The sequence below is a fragment of the Leptopilina heterotoma genome, unplaced genomic scaffold, assembly GCF_015476425.1.
Source record: "Leptopilina heterotoma isolate Lh14 unplaced genomic scaffold, ASM1547642v1 Lhet_11, whole genome shotgun sequence".
Classification (NCBI taxonomy): Eukaryota; Metazoa; Arthropoda; class Insecta; order Hymenoptera; family Figitidae; genus Leptopilina; species Leptopilina heterotoma.
This window is the reverse complement of record NW_025110829.1, coordinates 2,219,711-2,238,186: the sequence shown is the minus strand read 5'-3', so window position 1 is coordinate 2,238,186 and position 18,476 is coordinate 2,219,711. Positions and strand designations below refer to the sequence as shown.

Genomic DNA, 18,476 nt, shown 5'->3' with positions numbered 1-18,476 from the left:
AAATTTGTCAGAAATTTTAAATTTAAATTTTTTAAAAAACTTTTTATAAAAATCAAATAATTTTTTTTAAATTTGTCCGACATTTTGGATATGCCATTTTGAATTTCTAAAAATTGACTTCAGATCTGTAATTAGCGACCCCAAAAACCTTTATAAACGAAGTTTTATAAAAAACAAGAAATAATAGGGCAATATTTAATATGTTGATTTAGCTTAGAGGTTGGTTTTGAGATAGAGGTGGGGATTAAAAATTGAATATGGTAGGCTGTAAAAAGATATCACACTTATCCAACGATTAATTTTAAAAAATCGAATTCTTTTTAGTTTTGTTCGTAACTAATACAAAATAGTTATTTCTACTAGCACAATAGTGAAATTAACTATTTTTAACAGTATCTTTTATTACTGCACTATTTCTGAGTCATTTACAACCATCTGCTAGTTATTTCAACTATATAAAGTGGTAATTTTAACTACATAAAACCAACTACTTAATTTTAGTTCCACTAACTGAGGAAATGTAGTTAAAATGCTGCTGAATATGATAGTTTTAATTACTTTTTTTCTACCCCCATAGCACCGAAATTTTCCTAAAAATTTATTAAATATTTACTTGCAATGTTCGGCATATTTAACTGAAAAGTTTAGTGGAAATTTTATAAAGATTTAAATGTCTCGATTAAATAAATGTTTAGTGTGACAATTTCCTGAACATTTAAATGATATTTTCGCCTAGTTATAATTATAATTAGGCGAAGATTTTATTGAAATGTTCAGGAAAGTTTCGCGCTAAACATTTATTTAATCAGGACATTTAAATCTTTACACAATTTTCAATAAACATTGCAATTAAATCTTCCGAATATTGCAAGTAAATATTTAATAAATTTTTAGGATAATTTCGGTGCTGTGGGGGTAACTACTCATATGTGGTTGTTTTTACCATTCGCATTTTTTTCTATATATAGAATATATATATATATATATTTATAAATATATGACGGGTTCCACGTTAAGTGACCCAGGTCAAAATTTTAAATGTTTGGGATCGGGTAAAAATTTTGCAAAAACAGTAGTCCTATTAGATACAATTAAAAATACCAAATATTATTAATTTATTTAAACAAATATAAAAACTGGAGGGGGTCAAAGTTTAAATTTTTGGTCTAACATGGAATATTTGAAAAATTTGTAGTTTCTTTAAAACAAAACGAAAATACGTTTTCTATTTTGGGGTTTTCTGCTGTTTTTCAACACTTTCTAATGGTGTAATCAAATGTAGAGAAAAAAAATGTTTGACCTTGAAAAATTAAATTAAAAAATAAAATTTCATTTTTTCATCAAATGGACAGTTTTTATTTTTAAAAAAAAATTTTTATCATAAAGGTGAGGTTTTTTCCTAAAAAAAATGTATAGGTCAAAACGTGGGACAAGAACTTTTAACTGGTCAAAATAAACATTTACTTCTGCAATCCACCGCCCCTGCTCGTTGTTGGGCTATATATTGTTTATAACAATTGAAATAAATTATTTTATGCTTTATTAATTATCTGGTGGTCATATTGGATGAATTTAAATTTATTTAGATCACGTGCATCAACGGAATAAGAAAATAAACCTCCTTTTTTAAAAAAGTGTATTAATTTGTTAACTTTGATTTAAAAAAAATTATAAATAATTAAAATCTCCAGAATCGGCCTCGAAGGATGTCTTAAGAATTTATTCCCCTTTAATTTAAGACAAAGAACACTCAAATCGGTTAAAAATTGTAAGCTATAGACATTTTTTAATAGTAAATTGTAAAAAAAATTCCACTGTGGGACGGTGCACGGCAGAAGTAAATGCTTAATTTGACCAGTTAAAAGTTCTTGTCCCACGTTTTGACCTATATATTTTTTTTAGGAAAAAACCTCACCTTTATGATAAATTTTTTTTTAAAAAAATAAAAACTGCCCATTTGATAAAAAAATGAAATTTTATTTTTTAATTTAATTTTTCAAGGTCAAATAATTTTTTTTCTCTACATTTGTTCACACTATTAGAAAGTGTTGAAAAACAGCAGCAAAACCCAAAATAGAAAACGTATTTTCGTTTTGTTTTACAGAAACTACAAATTTTTCAAATATTCCATGTAAATTTTTGACCTGGGTCACTTGACGTGGAACCCGTCATATGCATTACACTCTTTTCGGTCGGATTTTCAGATCACTGATTCTTGTAAATTATTCTGCTCTCTTTTCTCTTGTCAAATTTTTCATGCGCAAATTTGAGTGACTGAATATTTTCACTTTTATTGAATAGTTGGAGATTTCAATTCATCAATGAAAGTGCTTCCTGACACAAATAATCAGAAGAGATTTTTTATTATACCTATTCAAAAAAGCAATAGAAAAACAAAACGGGAGCAATTGTTTAGCATCTGTCAAAATAAAGTGTGCAGCTCACATGAGGAGCATCTGAACTTGTTGATCCGATTCTTGATATTTTGTTGTAATGTAGTGAAAAGCTCCGCCATCACGACAAGGTGCGAAACTTGTTTGTATGTAAACAAATTGGTACTGGACTTATGCTTATGAAGTAATTAAGCGAAAATTGAGTGCAATTGGTGCGATTCTAATGGTTAATCTCTACTTTGTTTTGCTTATAGTAAATATTTTCTTTCTCCGCTCTTTTTGTGGAGACTAACAAAGGATCTTGTAGGTCACATCAGAGTACCCTTCTCTTAATACGCTGAACGCGAATTAGAAGTCAGTTTTTCTCCCTTGGATCAGAATTGTATGTATGTGTATTATACAACACACATGAATCAAAACATTACGTTATGTTAGTAGGGGGTATAGGAAAATGTCATGTTCCTGTAAAGGGCAGCTTTTACCCCTCAGTGAAAGATAGTGCAAGTGTAAAAAAATGAAGTAGCTTCGTTTAAGAACAAGCGCTTGCGCCAAATGGATTGGCGGCAAAAGATCTGCTTTCATGAGTATACGTTATACGAGAAGCCAGTTTACGTAGACGCGTCGTCGATACCGCAATGCTCTTGCTCGCGCTCACAGTGTGTTCCTTTGCTACCATGATTTTCGGGCTGAATGATCCTTCGATAGGTAAAAAAAATGATAAAATTTCTATAGTATTGTTTTTAAGAAATTATGTCAAAAATTTTTTATTAATAATAATTAAAATTATTTAACTCATTTTTCAAAATTTAAAAGGAACTTTTTCATTTATTGTGAAACATTAGCTTTAAACTAAACAACAAAGTATGAAACTAAATTTAAATTCTCAAGCATTAAAAATTAATTTTTTATCTTATTAATTTGTTCCAAATTATTTTTAAAAATAATTTTTGAATAATATAAAAAATTTTCCCTTTTTATTAAATCCACCATAACGAAATTATTTTATTCTCTACTAAAATTTTTCAAAAATAAGTACAATTTATATGAATATTGTTTGTAATTAATAACGGATTTTATTAATTTATTTTGACTATATTTGTGTTGTGTAATGTGAGTTTTAAAAAATCAGTGATTATCGGAATTTATTGTAAGCAGAAAAATTTTGTTGCCTGTAGACAAAGTTTTATCAGAAAGTATATTACGTATAGTAAAAGCGCGGTTTGTGGATCAGAAAAACAATATAATAAAATCAAAATGTCCTTAAGGGGATTTTCAAAACTTGACATAAACTATTTTACTCTTTCATGAAACTTATACTGACATGAATTCTTATTATTCATGAGTCATTTATGCTTTAATGGAATTCGTAAAAGTTCATGCAACAGTTGCGATTTAAACTTCATGTGATATACGTATACATTTTTTCAAATGCAGTTTATTTTACTGCAAAATATAAAATATGAAAATGTCAATAGTCCTTTATATTAATATGCTATTCCTCCATGGCAGCTAAATCAATGCAATTTTTATTTTCGAAAAACATTTTCAATTCACTATTTTGTATTTTTCTAGACACAATACATTTTTAATATTTAATTTTCAATTTATATTTGTTGCAGACATTTTTTTTAACTTAACTACTTTAAAATTTAATACCAAATATTTCACCTGAATTCGAAAGGTTCTGAATGAAAAATAATTTATTTACTAGGTATATAACAATGAAGTTAGTTTATTACATCTTGAAAAAGAAAAATCATTTCAAATTCATTTGTCAACTGTCATTAGCAAAAACCAACGAAACGTTTTTATGTTCAGAAAAAAATCTCTTCTATTTTATAAAATGTAAGTTAGTTATTTTTAAATCAATATGTAAATAATTCTATATCTTATTCTAGTACCATAGTTTTAAAAAAATTTACGTCTTTTAGATCATAATTATTTATTCCAATTATCTATTATTGAGAAAAAAACTAAATATTACTCCGAGTCAAGGTCCGCGTATGACCCGGAGTGTTCGTCAATCTCAACATTTTTAATCATTAAATCAACCGAGTGATAAAATGATTTTTATATTTTAATATCTATTGCTGTTACTCAAACTAAACAATGCTGAAAAATTCTCGTCAAGTACAAAATTATAAAAGTTTAGTAAATAATTTCAATTTTTATTAAAAATATCACAATTTTTAGTTGAATATATTGACTGACATTAATTTTAGAAAGAGAAAAATTAAAATACCCTTATTCATTTTGCTGACATTTTGTAATATTCCTCCTTATCTACCTTAATTATCGTTACTTTGATATTTGCGATTCAAAGGTTCCCTAATACTGCGAACGTGTACGTATATGCATAGAAGAACATTTTAATCCTTTATAAGCGAATCCTGGCATTAAGATGACTTTACCTTATGTAAGGAACGTGTGAAAGCATCTGAAGTACTATATTTACTATTCTGTTTCTTATTCTGTGCAAGCCAAGTTGGAAAATTATTTCCCCTTTTGGAAAACGTTTCATTGTTTCATTGGTATGGTAATTTTATTATTCATATTATATGTTTACCGACAATGGTAAATTATGTATTTCAACATGAAAACTAAAGCGAAAAACATTTATGTCGCGCAAAAACTTCATCTGCAAATAATGATCCTGGTTGATTTAATGCTAAATAAAGGAAGTTCTCTTTTTTGTTCTCCATTAAAAAGTAAATTTAATTGTCAACAATATATTTTTATATATACATCAATTTACTTTTCAAAATTTTTTAAACTTTATTTATAGTCATTTAAATATTAAAATCAAATTATGAAACTAAAAAACTAAATTTAATATTTATTGAATTTATCCAAACTGAATAATTTTTAATTAAAAATAAATATTTTGAGAAAATTTTGTTAAAATTAAAATAAGTGATTTATTAATTAGGTTAAATATCAACAAATAATTTATTATTGTTGTAATAAAAGCTGATATTTTTGTATATTGGAAATATGTACTCGTAGTATATATTTTTTTTCTATTTATCCTCAATGCATTGTTTATAAAATAAAGTTTCGTATATTCAAAACCCTCACGATGTTGAAAATCTAAAATTTTAATACACATGCGGAAAGATTTTTTGAGAATAAATTTCATTTGGTAGCTGACTTTATTCATCAATATTGCAATTTCAAACTCTACAATCAATATGCCAGAGAATGTTAAATAAATTTTTTATTGCCTTCCTAAAAACTATTTTAAAACTTTTGCTGCAGCAAACCAAAACGTATTAAGATTTCATTGTTAATGAAATATTCTCGTAAAGAATTTAAAACTGTGTAGTTTCCTTGAATCGCAGAAACGTCATATGAGAACATTTCTTTAATTCAAACATTCTTTTATAAACATTTGTAAAAATTTTTTTTTTTTTAGAAAAAGATGAAAAAAAATGTTTTTTTATACACTAAAATAATATTTGTAATATAGGAATGAATCAAAATATTTTAAGCGAAAATTGCAAATAATTCTGGATTTTATTTAAAAGGATATGCATTTAGATCTCGTTTCATTTTTTTAAACGATTTTAAATTAATTTTACATTCGAACCAAGAGTTTATAACATGTAAAACAAATGGAATTATGTAACCAAGTTGAAATAGAAGCATTTTTCAGGTTAAACTAATAAAAATAATCGTATAGAAAATTCGTTTATTTTCGCACTTTCGCCGTTCCGTTTGCTGGATCTCTAAATGTATTTACAACTGTTCTTATATTTATGAAGTTTAAAGAATCGGCTTGAGCACTTATTTATAAAATTTAAATCTTTTATTAATATTTAAAAATCAGGAAACTATGCAGCAAGAAATTGTTCGATTATATTATGTACATAAGTTTTAAAGATTTTGCTGTTAAATGCTACTTTCAAAATTAAAGTATATTAGTTTAAATTACATAATAATTGTTATTAATTTAATGTACTTACTCTTGCATTAATTTCCTATATCTGAGAACATATAATATTACCTAATTAGTTTCACAATTAAATTCAGTTAATTAAAATTGATATTGAGTAGACGAGAGTATATATATAGTAACTGATATATATTAATCACTGAGTCATAATGTTTAAATAAGGATTGCTGTATATTGTAATTTATAAATTAATGTTATATTTAATAAATATTATTTTTCAAAGATGGGCGAAGTTAGCAATCCGAATCCATTTCTCACTTAAGCTTCTTTTTCATGTATGGATACAGAACTCTCCTGATACAGAAACCTGCTTTTTCTGAAAAATCTTTTTAATGTTGTATCTCGTAGACAGATTTTTATGGGTAACTTACTTTAATCAATTTTCAAAACAGAGATTCCTCTTTACTTATTTAATTTTTTTTACTTCAAAAATATTAATGAATCAATTCATAAAAGGCCTTCACACCGAACTTGCAAAATGTAGCGGTCTTTTATAATAAGAGGCGCTAGACTATGCAGAATAAATTGGACTCTGTTATATAAGAGAATCTCTCAATAACTTAAGTTTTAAAAAGCTATTTTTTAAATTATTATTTAAAACATGCAAAGAAATCTTTAATGTTACTTATTGATAATATTTTCTTTCATTTTTTTATCGTCATAAATGTATCTTGGTTATTTATTGTTACTAGAAAAAAATTCGCTAACTTCTTCCTTGTTTTTTTAAATAAAATTAGCAATTTTAAAAATAATAGATTTTACAAATTTTTAATTGAAATATTTTTTGAAAACACTAAAAAAAATACAATTTTGGAGAAATTACAAATAATTGCAGAAATTCAATTATTTTCATAAGTAATAAAGTTCTTCGCAAAAAATTCAATTATGTTCAAAATTAAAAAAAAATTCTCGTCAAAATTCCAATTACCTATCTTTATAAAAAACAAATTTGTTCCCCAAACTTCAATTATTTTCAAAAATGTCAATAAAATTCTTGTCCTAATTTAAATTATTTTCAAAAAATTTCCTCAACTCAACGATTTTTAATATCTACTATTTTAATAAAATTTTCCAAAAAAATTCAATTATTTAAAAACAATTTTAATAAAATTGTACCGCAAACATTTACATATTTTCATAAATAATAAAATATTTTTTAAGGAATTTAATTATTTTCATAAAAAATAATTCAAAATTGTAGAAGATAATAATTGAATTGAAATGATGAAGATAATAATTTTTAAGAATTTACTATAATAATATTCTTATACACGGAAAGAAAATATATTATATATACAATTTTGTAAAAGTATTTTACAATTTGGGGAAAAAGTGCAACCAACCAAAATTTTTACAGAGAAATGAAATAACATGAAATTTAGTAAAGTACAATATAAAAGAGGAAAATCCTCTCAATTAGAAAGGAAAAATTTAGTGCCCATATGTGAGAGGAATAAAAAATGCTGCAAAAGAAGAGGAATCGTCTAAAATTGAAAATAGTTTTTTTCGGTGTATTATTCCTTTCAATGTTTAGTACCCAATGGGAAATTTACAACTGGCGTAGTACTGCGCCAGCACTGGCAGCACTGGCGGCAAGGCTGAGAGCCAGCACTGGCATGGCACTGGGATGATAACGCCGTCTGGCGCTGCCGAAGTACTGTCTGTCAGTGCTGCCAGACAGCGCTGGCGCAGCACTGGACCAGTGCTGGCTGAGAATATTGCCGCAATAAATGCCGTATTGTTATTAATTAGTCGTAAATTCATAATTATAAATAATTTAACAACAAAATGGTAAATAATATTAATAAATAGTTATTATTCATAAAATATTTCTCTTCTTAAAGAAATTGTATTAAAGATGGAGACTAACAATGGATATAGTAAATGAAGTAGAAAAAAATTGTTTATAACATTTAAAAATTAAATAATAAACAATTACAGTAAGTGTGCATTAGATATTCATATTTTAGTAGCTAACGATTGGAATCTAGAAATATCGCAAACCTATGAAAATAAACAAAATTGCTGACGAGGGGAATCGAACCTACGACCTACGGACTAACAGACTAACGCTCTAACCACTATGCTAACGACACATGTGTACAGTAAATTATTAATATCTCAGTATCATTCAGACATACAATTATTGAGTCAAAGATGAGAAAAAAATAGGGATACGTTAGAAATAATAAATTGAAATAAAATAAATTAAACTAAATTTTTAATAGTAAGAAGTATAATAGTATTTTAATAGGAACCAAATTATTATTGAGATTAAAGTTTAAATTTTGTTTATAATTTTAATTTGTTTAAATAATTTATTATTTACAAAATTAGACAATTGTGTTAAATTGTTATTATTCAATTTAATAAGAATAAAAAATGAACAACTGAAAAGTAAAATATTAATTTTTTCAATAAATTTATATTTATAAACATTCATAAACTTTTTTTATAATTTTTTTCAAGTTTATGTCAAAAAAGCAATGTTGGCAAAGAGCGTCGTGAACAATTTTTCTATACTCAGCCAGCACTTGCCGCCGTGGCTTGTCCAAGCTTTGGCGAAACAAAAATTCTGTACTGCGCCAGCACTAATTGTCGAGGCTCGGCTATAATACGCCGAACAATCGTCTGAGTACTAAGCCAGTGGTAAACATCGGCACTACACTGGCATTTCCCATTGGGTATTTTTGAATTAAAATTTCGCTTTGTCGCATTTTTCCCCCAAATTGGGAAATACTTTTACAAAATTTATTATAATTTTCTTTTCGTGTAATATAAAATAATGATTTTATATCACTCGGTTATTTTTAATTATTATAAGTTGTTTAATTTCAAAAAGGTTTGAATTTTAAATTTTTGAAAATCTTAATTCCTATGAAAAAATAATAATAATTAAATATTTATTTAAAAGGTCTTTTAATCTAACTCACTGAGGATTGCAATATTTCATAAAAAAGTTGTTATATAAAAGTAAAAAAATAAAATAGTCGCAAATAAAACGCTTTCTTTAATAAGATTCAAATGGGAAACGTTTTGTCTGACTATAAATGTTTCATACTACTTTCAATATAAGCCATGTAGGAACGTCCGTATACAGTCAGAAGCAATAGACTACCGTAGACAAAGAGTTTTAGACTTTTGGTACTATTAGTTTTAAAAGCACAAGTTTTTAAATAATCCTAATAAGAATTTCGTAAATTTCAATTTTTAAACCATTGATAAAGGACACTTTTAACAAAAAAGAAAATCACATTTTTAAACAATCCAACGATGCAGTATAATGTAGTATAACTTTGGTACCTAATGTTTCATTGAAAATAAGTACAATTTTTGTATTTTACTCAAACTTAAAAATTACATTTAATTCTAAATGTCGTTTGATATACATTATTTTACGTAGGATTTCATACTTATTTATGTAATTTTCTCAAGTTAAAAAAACGAGAATAAATAATAAGTTACTTTTTTCTTTTGTTGAATGATTACGCAATACTTGTGTAATCTTTTGTAATAAAAAAACATGCTTCACTTTATGCCATTTGCACTTTGTATTCTTTAAAGAAAAATAAATGAGCATACATGTTTTGGTAAAAATGGAAAAAATTTCATCAATACTTAAAATTCTTTAAATTTTCAATGAGACCCTACCCCTAGTCTCATGAATGATAAAATAAATTATTTTCCCAAAGGAGCAAAATAGAAGAGGGTGTAAAATTTTTAAAATATAAAGTCCCTCCGGCTTATAAAAACTTGTATAGTTAAACAAAATTTAAAAATCTTTTAATAAAAGCAAAAAAAAAAAATTTTACCTAACGATAAAATATTGAATTTTTTTCACATTTTTATGAGTTGAATAAACTCCCTTTGTTTTATTATATTTATTTCCGATTTTATGAATTCTATTCATCTATATGAATAAACCTTTATCAAGATAAAATGAAAAAAGAAATATAATTAATAGGCAGAAAATATATTAATTAATACAAATATTAAAGATGATTTCGTTTTAAAATTATTTTTTTTGTGATGGGTAATTTAGTTTCTGCATCAAATGAAACACGAAACACATAGATTTTTGCGTGTAGTTCACATCGTAAACATTTGTCAACTCTTCCTCTGCCCGTATTTTACAGTTGTTCACATTGACTATCATCTACATGCAATCCATCTGTTATTCTCGTGTCACCGGAATAATTTCGTTATTATCCGATTTCCGTATATAAACCTGTAGCGTGCAATTATTGTGAGCTTTTTAACATGCAAGAAACTTGTAAGTATTTCTTTTTTGCAAAAAAAAAACATTAAACTTTATGTACTGCTAGTTATTGACTTTCTGAGTTTGTTAAGCTTTCACACCTTCCGAATCCCTTAAACATTATGTATAATATTTTTTTGGTAGTAGTAGTAGTTTTTGGAGAAGTGACAGTCTGTGATAATTATATTAATAACAAAATGTAATAATGTAATTATGAAATATTTTCTAAATTTTTTTAACTTGATAAGCTGTCATCTTTAATGGATAATTAAATATTAATTCAGACTAAAGGAGAATATAATTTTACGGATGTCAACTTCTAATAAACTTGTCAAGAACAATTTAATTATGAATTTTCTTTTCATTTTAATTATAATTTTAATTTAAAATTTAATTTATAATTTTCTTTAGATTTCAATGCAAAATGTTTTTTATTTTTACCCGTGTAGAAATTGAAACGTGGTAGTCATCAGGTCCTGATCAGGTTAAATAGGGCCCTGCATTGGAAATGAAACACTTTTTCTGATCAGGCCCTGAAGTGGTATTTTTAAGAAAAACGTTAAATAAGGTTGTGATCAGAGTTTTATAAGATTAAAAAATTTAAGCTAACAAAACATGTAATTGACAAATGTGAATGATGCAAACTATTTTATTTCTTTTCAATAAAAAACTAAAATTTTGTTAGAAAATGTTTGACAAATCAAAATTATGCAGATCTTTTTTTCTTTATTTCTAAATAAAAGCAAATTTTACCAAAAAAAGAAAATTATTTGTATCATTCCTATATTCAAATCATAATTTTAAAAAAAATCTGAGTTTTTTTTTTAAAGGGAAAAAATTAATTTTTTTAATTAATTACAATTTTTGAACAAAATTTCAAGTTATATTTTTTTATTGTTTAGAATTAGAATATTATATTCGTACCTTCAGATTCTGAAAAAAAATATTTTCCAGTTTCATTAGAATCCGCTTCAAAAAATGTAATTTATTGTTATTATTATTTAATTAATTATTACTTATTTTCGCTGCAACGTTTTTTTATTAAACTGACGTAAAATGAATTTTAAATAATTGAATGTGTTACTTTTTGGAAGTAATCTGGAACCTGATCAAGCCCTGATCAAGGCCTGAAGAGTGGCCGTGATAAGGCAATCCTGATCAGGGCCAAACCACAAATAGAATTTACTTAAGGCAATTTCTACACGGGTAATTATAAACCATTTTTTAAATTATTTTGTTTCATTGGATAATTTATAATTTTAAACATGCTACAGTTGTATATAAGCTAAATTGAAACGCTTATATATAAATAATTCAATAAATGACGTGATAATTTTGTCTTTGCTGAATAAATTATTTTAACGTTTTTTGTGATACCTGTGAAATAAAATGTTAACGATATTTTTTCACTTTGCCACCACAAGATTTACTTTTCATTTCTTTTTAAATTGAAGCAATTTTTTTGAGGAAATTTTAAAGTATGAAGGTAAGTAGGTTTTTTCTCACATCATCATGAAATTTCTTGTTTAGAGAAGCAAACTGCTTTCAGGAATTAAGTTTTTATATTTCAACCCAAAGTGTTATTAGAAAGATTATTTTCACTTTTTTCTAAGCATTGAATTGATATAAAAATTCCTTTTTTTAGATTTCAACCCAAAGTGTTATTAGAACGATTATTTTCACTTTTTTCTAAGCATTGAATTGATATAAAAATTAGTTTTTTTAGTAAACCTTCATAATTTTAATTAGTTTTCGAAGAGTTTATTTTAAAGTTTTCATAAATGTTTCCTTTTTTATTTAAATTGAATGCAGAAACTTTAGTAATTTCAATTAAATATTATTTGAACATTTATATAGCAGTATTAAAAGCTTTAAAATAAAAACTAATAATTTAATTTTAATTTTAACAGTTCTTTTTTCCTAAAACCTGTCCTTTAAGATCACAGCCTTCCGCTTTGTGAATAGATCAGGTTTGAATTCCATACGGAATTCCGTAAAAATTTCCGTACTGAAATTCTGCAAATATTCCACATTGTATATTTTTGTAGAGTTTTCGATAACTTTTTAAAAAAATGTTAAATTGTTACCAACACCAATTGGAGTTGCTCACAGTTTTTTATACTTCTTAATATTATTCCCTTATTATTATAAATTTTTTTATTTTTTTTATTAATTTTACCCGGAAAAAAATCCTTAGCTAATAAAAAACTGTTAAACTTTTACCAACTGCAATTGGAGTTGGTAACAGTTTTTCATGCTTTTTAATATTATTTCCTTATTATTATATTTTTTTAATTTAACATTTTTTTTATTACTTTTACACGGAAGAAAATCCTTAGCTGATAAAAAGCTTTTAAACTTTTACCAACTGCAATTGGAGTTGGTAACAGTTTTTTATGATTTTTAATATTATTTCCCAGGGTTGAATTGTCAGGGAATTTTTATAAACCTTGAAAAAACCTGGAAAAGTCAGGGAATTTTGATTGGAATCCTGGAAAATTATTGCTTTCTAAATTTATTGTGCTTATTCTTGAAATCTAATTTTACTTAAATATTTCAAAATAAATTCAATTTTATAAGAGTTGCCTTTACAATTTTTCTTCGCAATAATTCAATTATTTTCGTAAATAATAAAAAAATTTATAGATTTACAATTATTTTCATAAATAATAAAACTCATCGCAAAATTTCAATTATTTTTAATACAATTATCTCTATAAATATTAAAATTTTTCTCCAAAATTCAATTATTTTCAAAAATTTTAATGAAATTCTTTTTAACAAATTCAATTTTTTTTTAAAATTCTCCTCCAGTCAATGATTTTCAATATCTACTATTTTAATAAAATTTTCCAAAAGAAATGAATTATTTAAAATTTTTTTTATAAATTTCTTCGCAATAATTCTATTATTTTCAAAAATATTCAATTTATGTTTACAGAGATTCAATTATTTTTATAAATATGTAATACAATTTTTTACAGGGATTCAATTATTATTTTCGTAGATAATAAAACTCATTGCAGAATTTCAATTATTTTTTAATACAATTTTAATCGAATTCCTCGAAAAATGTGATTATTCTTAAAATTTTATTAAAATTCGTCAAAAGAATTCAATTTTTTAAAAATTTGTTGATAAAATTCTTTAAATGAGAGTTCAATTTTAAAAAACATTCAATTTAGATTATAATTGAGTTTCGAAAATGTTTCAAATTATAATCTTTGAATGATTGAGTTTTTTATACTTTTAACTTAAAATTGTGTAGATTTAATTTTTTTGTAAAAGTTCAATTGAATTTTTTTTAAGTTTTTTGAAGTTTTTATTTGCTAATATATATTGGATTGAAGAATTTCCGAATAATCGATGAAATTTCGTAAAAATGAATTGTAAACAAAAGGATTTGAAAATGTTGAAAGAAATGTTTTGAAAATTATTAATAATGAATAATAATTAATAGTAATTAATTTAAAGAAGAATTTTAGTTAAAAATTCTGGAAAACAATAATTGAATTAAAAAAATCAAAGTCATTTTGAATAAGTTACAGTAACAATATTCTTATATTAATATAAAATGATGATTTTATCAGTCCAACATTTTTAATTATTATAAAACATGAAGATATCGATTGCTCCGAGTCTTCGACTCGGAGTGATCGATATTTTCATGTTTTATAACAATTTTTTATACGATGTTTAATTTTAAAAAGGTTAGAATTAAAAATTTTGGAAAATATAAATGTAGTTTTAACAACCTGGAAAAATTCCGTTTTTTAACCTGGAAAACCTGGAAAAGTCAGGGAATATGAAATGAGCAAAAGCGTGGCAACCCTGTTTCCTTATTATTATATTTTTTTATTAATTTTACCCGGAAAAAATCCTTAGCTGATAGAAAATTGTTAAACTGTTACCAACTCCAATTGGAGTTGGTAACATTTTCTTTATACTTTTTAATATTATTTTCTTCTTACATTATATTTTTTCAATTTTCCAATTTTTTTATTATAATTTTACACGGAAAAAAATCCTTAGCTGATAGAAACCTGTTAAACTTTTACCAACTGTAATTGCAGTTGGTAACAGTTTTGATGCTTTTTAATATTATTTCCTTATTATTATATTTTTTAATTAAAAATTTTTTTTATTACTTTTACACGGAAAAAAATCCTTAGCTGATAAAAAACTTAAACTTTTACCAACTCCAATTGGAGTTGGTAACAGTTTAGCAGTTTTTTAAAAGTTATTGAAAACTCTACAAAAATATACAATGTGGAATATTTGCAGAAATTCTGTACGGAAACTCCTTACGGAATTCCGTACGGTAGGATATTTTTAGTTTCCTTCCCAGGTGGAAAAGTTAACGTTAGCTAAAAAATGTCGTTAGATTAACGTTAGCCTAACGTTGGTCTAAGGTTAATATTATTAGCTAATGTTAACTTTTCCACCTGGGATTCTGAGACATAACAACATGAATATCAACTTTAATAATTTATATTTTTAATAATTTAAAACTTTCAATAACTTTCGAAGTCATTCCTAAACAATAAGAAATGAGGATCAGAAGTAAATGAGTTAGAAGAAAATAAAAATAAATTCTCTTTAAATATCTGGACAAATTAAGTTTTCCAATACATGAAATCAATGAGGGACCATGCTGTATATAACCAACCCTATTATCAACCTCATTAATGGTCTCTAACCATCTAGTACTAAATTCTCGACCGATATCACCGATATAACGGTGTGTAGTTGTTCGTTTTTCGTTTAAAATAAACGCCTTGCTTGACACGCCAACTATTTTATACTCAGTTATTTAACTCCAATTAATTAAAACCATATCCCATACACCCTATATATCTGATCGCCATGTAAAAGCAGTATATTACGTGTGTGAAATTTGCCGATTATCTTCAATGACATCCTGATGGTTCAGTATCCTTGCTTCCAATGTCCAGTATCGGCAAATAACCTGTCAATATATTCGCGTCACTATGTGCTAATACCCTGGTTTTGTTGGCAAATAAGTCGTGAGCAATTTAACGACCAACTGATAACACAGTGCCAACACTCTAACGAACCGAAAATTTTGCGCTGATTGGATTAAGCCACTGTAAATTTTACTAAAAAATAGTGAGCGTAGAAATTTTTTTTATTTAAAATCTAACTAACCACCAAATTTTACAAAATATATCAAGTTTATCGATTTGCGTTTATATTTCGCATATTTTCATTTTTGTGAATATTTCGTAAGAGGAAATAAAATTTTATATATGAATATAAAATTTAATTGATAAATATTTTTTTACATGAAACATTTTCACGAATCAGTTTTTGGGATTACTATTGATTCTAAATATCACTTCTTCTAATTAACAAGAGCAATATTTATTTTTGTATTATTTATTATCAAATACGTTAAATATTTAATTAATTTTATTAAGTAATATATATTTACATTATTTGCAAATATTACCATATTTCCTTATGGGCAATTCCACGTGAGATTTAAGTCGACCTCTTAAAATCGGCCAAAAATATTTTTTTTCTATTCTGTATCGAAAAAAAACAGATACGTATTTTTTTATTTATGTTTAATTGTGCAAATTTTCGAGTTATGAATTTTCGAAAATTTGGACTTTTAATTGTAGACCTATATTCAGTAGCTTATAAGTCCGAAAATATTGAGTTTAGGAAAAAGTTGTCAAAGAATGAAAGTTTTAGTTTTCTTTCGACTTTTAAGAAATGTTAACAAAAAAATTTTTTCTTTATAAGCAAATTAATTTTTTTTAACTTTGGGCCGGATTTTTTTTTTATTTTTTTGTACCTTATAATATAGAGAAGATTTTCCAAAAAGTCCCGAAATGGGCCTGATGTGTTAAATGAATTTTAAAATATTTTCAAAAATCAATTGCAAGCATCACAGTGAGATTTTTTTACAATTAACTTTCTAAAACTGTCTACAGCGTACAATTTTTAATATATTTGAGTGTTCTTTGTTTTAAATAAAAGGGTCTACGCTGTAAACAGTTTTAAAAAGTTAAATGTAAAAAAAATCCCACTGTGATGCTTGCAAGTGATTTTTGAAAATATTTTAAAACTCATTTAACACATCAGGCTCATTTCGAGACTTTTTGGAAAATCTTCTCTATATTATAAGGTACAAGAAAATAAAAAAAAAAATAAAAATCCGGCCCAAAGTTAAAAAAAATTAATTTGTTTATAAAAAAAAATTTTTTTGTTTACATTTCTTAAAAGTCGAAAGAAAACTAAAACTTTCATTCTTTCACAGAGAAAAGCGAGTGTTGTTTTTGATGCGGGTAAATTTTGGTAGGGTAATTTTAGTGAGGATAAATTTTCTATAATAGAAAATTTACCTTATTTTCAGTGTTAAAATAACACTTCCGAGCTAAAGTTTGATGCAGACACTTTTAACACCGAATTCAGTGTTAAAATAACACTCACTTTTTTCTGTGTTGACAACTTTTTCCTAAACTCAATATTTTCGGACTTATCAGCTACTGAATATAGGTCTACAATTAAAAGTCCAAATTTTCGAAAATTCATAATTCGAAAATTTGGACAATTAAACATAAATAAAAAAATACGTATCTGTTTTTTTTCGATACAGAATAGAAAAAAAATATTTTTGGCCGATTTTAAGAGGTCGACTTAAATCTCACGTGGAATTGCCCTTATATCCCAGGCGCGAAAGACCAATGCTGACGATAGATTAAAGGTTGATTGAGTCTTGAACGCTCAGTGTGGGTAACTCACAGTAGAAGCAGTCTTTACATCACTGTCAATCAATATTAGTTCAATATTGGTTCAACATTGGACCCAATGCTCATCCCATGCTCGATTCAAGACTCGGTCAGTCTTTATGAGTGAAGCTCGAACATCTAATCTTGATTCAAGCTTGAATCAATCTTTACTCAATATTCAGTTTATCTTTATTTATTACCGTGTTCACTTAATTAAATAATATTATAATAATTATAATTATAATAATTGTTTCAAATAATAATAATAATAATTAACATTAAGTTATCAATTGATAAATAAATATATTATTAATTGTAACATTCATATTTAAAGAAAGTTAAATGGAAAATTTTTTTTTATAAATGTTTTCAAAATTATTATAGATAATTAATAAATAATAATTAAAATGTGCAATAAATATTCCTGACACTGCATCATATTTAATCATTTTATTAATTATGTTAACTTTTAATATTAATTTAATTAATTATTATTTATTTATTTATTAATTATTATAATTTTAATAATTATTATTCAATTAATAAATATTATTATAATTAATAATAATTATAATATTTAACATTATAATTCATTATTATTCCAAATTATATTTATTTACATAATATATTATTAATATATCTAATAATAAATGTTAATAATTTTGTTACTGAATAATAAAAAATATCAATTATTTATCGATGTTTATTAAATTATCCATTAAATATTTTTAATTGTAAAATGTTTTAAAAGTTGAATTTTGTAATGATTACAATTTTATTATGAATTATTTATTATTCATTTTTAATAATTAAAATAATTCAGGATTAGTATGTGTAAAATTTTTAGTCATAGTTTTCACTTTGCCCTTATAAGTAACAAAGTATACGGCACTGGCATTAATATATTACATTAGCCCGAGGTCTCATCGAGACTCAGTGGCCGTGCGGATTAAGTGGTTGCGTCTAGGACTTCCGGAATGCGTTTGGGGCGGGGGGGACGTGAGTTCGATCCCACATGCGAGCGGATTTTTTCATTATAAGCGGTTACATAAAATAATAAAATTACTATTTAATCTGTATAATTAATAAGTGTTGTGAATAAAAACTTG

At 25.2% G+C, this 18,476-nt stretch overlaps 1 protein-coding gene across 1 annotated transcript in view; it reads left to right on the top strand.

Moving 5' to 3' along the window:
- Positions 1–3,011: 3,011 nt before the first annotated feature.
- The window catches only part of LOC122503575 (lachesin-like), a 156,638-nt gene continuing 141,173 nt past the window's right edge, over positions 3,012–18,476 (top strand). The window contains exon 1 of the mRNA XM_043614171.1: positions 3,012–3,098. Within this exon, the coding sequence (XP_043470106.1) occupies positions 3,029–3,098 (70 nt within the window). The 5' untranslated portion in view covers positions 3,012–3,028. The remainder of the gene's footprint in view (positions 3,099–18,476) is intronic.